This window comes from Clavelina lepadiformis, chromosome 1, assembly GCF_947623445.1.
Source record: "Clavelina lepadiformis chromosome 1, kaClaLepa1.1, whole genome shotgun sequence".
Lineage (NCBI taxonomy): Eukaryota > Metazoa > Chordata > Ascidiacea > Aplousobranchia > Clavelinidae > Clavelina > Clavelina lepadiformis.
In genome coordinates, this window is record NC_135240.1 from 20,657,200 (window position 1) to 20,662,035 (window position 4,836).

The following is a 4,836-nucleotide window of genomic DNA, read 5'->3' on the forward strand; positions in this document are numbered from 1 at the left end:
ATATATTAGTTCGTTTTACTATTTTGTCAAAATTTTGATATATTTGAGTACGCATTTATTTTTATACAAAATTTAAATGTTTCTGGGTTTCATTGAAACTTGTAACAGTTACGAAGTCATGTAGATGGAGACAATGGTCATCTTTCTTCATTTGTGCCTAAAAATTAAGTTTCAACAGCCGATAGCGAGAAGATGTCAGGAACTCATAACATAACCGCATCAGTATAAAATCCTCGTAAACAAATCCATACTTATCAACATAAAGTAATCTCTCCCTTCGCCTCTTTTGACGTAATCGCGGAAGCATTCAAGTTTCTCCCCACTAAATACGGCGTGATCAATGTGATCATAAACAAGTGTTCACGAGGCTCTGACCATCGGAGCATCATATGTAGTTTAAATTCGTTAAGATAAAAACGCCTTGGGCAAAACACTTGAAAATGTGTAGGCATACAGTTAGAGCTATAACTGATAGTCTTGAGAAGCATGATGTTATAGTGGCATGTTGCTTGCTGTCGAGTACATGGTGTTTCTTTCAGCCTTATTTGAAATAAGAGGCGTTGTGACCCGTGATTAAGCGTCAACCATTCTCGCTGTAACTCGATCACAACACTAATGTATTTAATGCAGTTTAGGTTTAATCGAAGCCGTGCTGAGCTTTTCTCGTGAGGATAAAGTATTAATAATGAAATTAATTTCAGTAAATGTCATGGATTAGTGTCATAATTATAGAAACCTTTAAGTTGTTAGTATTTTGGTGGTTTTATCTGTTGCAGTGAACAAAAATTATAATAATAAATACGTTGTGTTGCGAGTTGATACATAACCGAATGAGTACGGTTTCGAATCTGGTGGTATGGGATGATGCCTCGACAGACAGTGGTTTCTGTTCTGACGTGGAACGAAGGCCGTGCCAGCCTACGTCGTCCAGAAGACAGAAGACAAAATCGCTTTATGGAAACGACGAACGTTGTCTGAATCAGGGGAATGATGAAAAAGACAAAACGAAAGACAGTTCAAAATCACTTCCATCTCGATTTCGCAAAACAAACGACTGTTCCATTATTTGGAATGAGATTACGTTGAATGACTTTGATTATGTCCGTAATTTAGGGGGTGGCGGATATGCCAGGGTAGACCTTGTTCGTTTAACCAGGTAAACTTCTTACGTAACAACATAGCAACACTTATAGCACAACCACGCTTATAAGCCTATAGTTGACATCTAAAAAATAATGATTTAATTTTTGGCAATATGTTTTTAGACACAAAAATGAAGAATGCTTCGCCTTAAAAAAGATCAACAAAAAATTAGTTCTTGAAGCGAAACAACAGCGGCAGTTTGAAGCAGAAAAAGATGTTTTGATGGCTGCTAAATCAAGGTACGGGAGTTTGTGAACATGTTAACATGTCTCTTAATATAGTGATTATTCGGTAATGAACACTTCTTTCGTAAAATTTACTGCTTCGGGCCATGGTCACAGGAAAGCAACACATAAACCTGTCACTCATTATCTTAATGTGCTTGGAATAAAAGACCATAGGCTATTTGCAGCATGCATTTGGAGTATCTTATTAGATGTTCAACCAAGGTCTGAATTTAATTGAAATCATAACTGATACGGTGAAGTGACCTATTTTCAATTTACGTAAATACATGTATTGCATGGTTAGTCATGTAGTTTGTTTGTACGATAGTTGGGTTACGAGAACTCTGACGTACATTCGCACACTCATTTCGACTTCACTACGCGGTTGCAATTTCCAACACACGTATGCTGTGTATTACGTGTACCAACGTTTGCAAATTTACCTGTAATAATGTCAGTGATTTATGAGCGCACTCTCTGAAAATCATTGCTGTGTGCTTCTGAATCACCAACTCTATGACTTTCGGCTCCAGCTATAATATAATCATCTGTAGCCTACTCGCATTTATTTGAACTTTCATGCAATTCGGCAATGAGTTACGTTAAACGCATTTACTGTTTCTCTAGCACACCCTATGCTTTTGTCATTGTAGCAGAAAATTATAGAACATTTAAGTTGTATCATTAAAGCGATTAATAAGTAAGCCGCCTATGTTTCATAATTTCACAAAGATACAGTAACATGGGCTGTGAAATTTTCCACAACAGTCCAACTGAGAAAATGTTTATGCGCTAAACAAGAATGGTTGATGCTCTGTTCTAAGATTGATTTTATAACAAGTAGCATTGTAGACATTTAATGAGGTCATTCGAGAATTTGTTCCGGTTTTGTTTTGTAACATGTTTAGCTTAATTTTTCACCTTTATGTGGCCTTTAAAACTGCTTTCTAACCATGTTGTATGTAGTTGCGGTGCCATGAGATATATACTGCATCTTGTTTAGATTTATTCCCATGCTTTACAAGACATTTTCTTCTTCAAACCACGTGTATCTCCTCACGGAAGCCTGTCTGGGGGGCGATCTCTTCTCCTACCTGGAACGTTTTGGACCAATGCATTGTAGCATGGCTCGCTTTGTTATCGCTTGCGCCGTTGAAGCGCTCGATTACCTTCATCATGCTCTACATGTCATTCATCGTGACGTAAAAACGGAAAACCTTTTAATAGGAGAACATGGTAAGCAATTAACTATGATGTGAAGGCTTGCAGTTGCTTTACGGTACATGATATTACGATAAGGTATATTTATAGCCAACATTCATTATAAACGTTATAGGCGATATGTAGTTGTATATAGGTGACATGCTAGGTTGTTTCGTCTATACTCTATAGTCTATACTCTATACTCTATAGCATACGTGTGGTATAACGTTTACAGACGGATAATGTTGGTTGTTATTATTTTAGGAATACTTAAATTAGCGGATCTTGGCTTTTGTAAGACTGTTGATCCTTCTCATTCTTCAACATACACTTTCTGTGGAACACCAGGGTAAGTCATTTCATTAATTCTTGCTTAAATAATTCAGTTTTTCTTGTTTCCTGTAAAATTTAAAACTATGAACGCAAACCTTATCTTTGTACAGATATATTGCCCCAGAAGTACTTCTTGACAAAGGTCACTCGTTCAGTGCTGACTATTTCTCTCTTGGCGTCGTTGCATATGAAATATTAACTTGCCGTTCGCCATTTCGTAGGCTTGCAATCATCGACACATATAAGGCCACTATTCGCGGCATAACAGGTGAGCAATGTAAACAAGCACACCTAATCAGGAAAACAGTTGTACTAAATTAATCTTACGACCGAAAGTAACGTTGTTTGTGAATGGTGTCGTCATAGTGTTGCTTGTTCTTATCTAGACCAGGGCTTCCCAAACTTTTTTGCTCGCGACCCCTTTCAAACTTCTAAAGTTTTCCGCGACCCTTCACGTTTAAATTGATTAAATTAGCAGTGCGAAACATACATTAGTCATTAGTGACATTTATTGAGATGCAAAGAGTAAAGACTGAATTCAAGCAACCAGTACTCAAAGTCTATTTACTACTTTACACATATATAGGCTACTGGAAACAAAAAATCACACACATTTATTCAGTGTGATTGGTGCGACTGCTTTCTGCTATACAAAGCAAGTCCAGCCGTGGCTCAATATCTGTTAATGCTGGTCTCAAGGCGGTTTCAATGTTGATTAGGCTGGAACGATATTTTGTTTCGATTGTATTTTGTACTTCGTGTAAAATTGGTATACGCTCTGCGACCCCTGAAGTTCGTTACGCGACCCCTTGCGGGGTCGCGACCCCCAGTTTGGGAAGCCCTGATCTAGACTATTGATGATGAAGTAGAAGTAGTGTATTTCAAAAGACATGTTCAGAGTCAAATTTTATTACATTTTCATATTGAAATACAGATGTGGCCTTTCCAAACAATCTTGACCACGTGACACGCTCTTTCGTTCGCGGTTTATGTTACCGTGAGCCAGAAAGGAGACTCGGCCCCGAGGCAAGATATAGTTTATTATTGCAGTATCACTCATCAAAATGCTGCAGTAATTGCCCTTTCTCAAAACGCCACGTCATATAGAAACAAATATGAGTAACAGATTAGTGGTTATGTAATTGTTGTCGTGTGCTTAACATCACGTGCTTTGTTGTTGCAGATTCATTCCCACGAGTGGTTTTACGGCTTCAGTTGGTTGCAACTACGTGCTGGCAATATGGTTTCACCGCTGTGTTTATCTTAAGTAACGAGTTTTTTTTTTGATGGAATTGGTTTTGTTCTTTTCACTGTTGGTTTATATTATGTCATCTACACGACACAGCTAGTCTCTTGCTTTGCAGTGTATTTTACAAACCTAAAAAAGTTAACCTCTGTTATGAAACGCTGTGAGTAAGCAAAACCATCGATAATATTTCACAGATAACACGGCTTGACTGACTATAAGGTGTTACAAAATCCTATATTTAGCACCGTATTCATAACGTTTGTGACTTTTTATATTATTAACTTGGTATATTACTTTTATATTCATATAAACAAATTAAAAACAATAAAAAAATATTTCTCATCTAATGCACATTTTGGTAATAATCAAATGCATTCTTATTTTGTATAAGCCAATAGCCTATGTAATAAAAAGGTTTCATGTTTTCTTGTGATGGCCAGTCAAACGTATAAGAGTTTGTATCTAGATTTCAATTGCGCTATGACCTTTTACAGCAAATTTATGTCTTGCTTAGCGGGTAATTTGCAAAATATCCTTCTTACGCCCCAAGGCATCATCTGAAAAGATTATCATGCTAACCCATATAAGTAAAAAAAACACCTCCATGAAATTCCGCGAAGATTTAGCTTTTCTTTATAAGCCAAATAGGAAAATGTTACAAAACATTTCAATCGCAAAATT

The 4,836-nt window shown here is 36.9% G+C and overlaps 1 protein-coding gene across 1 annotated transcript; it reads left to right on the top strand.

Annotated features, from left to right (window-relative positions):
* Nucleotides 1–661: 661 nt before the first annotated feature.
* On the top strand, nucleotides 662–4,580 carry LOC143466959 (cGMP-dependent protein kinase 1-like). Its single transcript, XM_076965002.1, has 7 exons — nucleotides 662–1,156; nucleotides 1,266–1,382; nucleotides 2,374–2,606; nucleotides 2,838–2,922; nucleotides 3,017–3,174; nucleotides 3,841–3,932; nucleotides 4,090–4,580. The coding sequence occupies exons 1-7, from the start codon at nucleotides 831–833 to the stop codon at nucleotides 4,171–4,173; spliced, it is 1,095 nt and encodes a 364-aa protein (XP_076821117.1). The 5' UTR covers nucleotides 662–830; the 3' UTR covers nucleotides 4,174–4,580.
* Nucleotides 4,581–4,836: the final 256 nt, after the last annotated feature.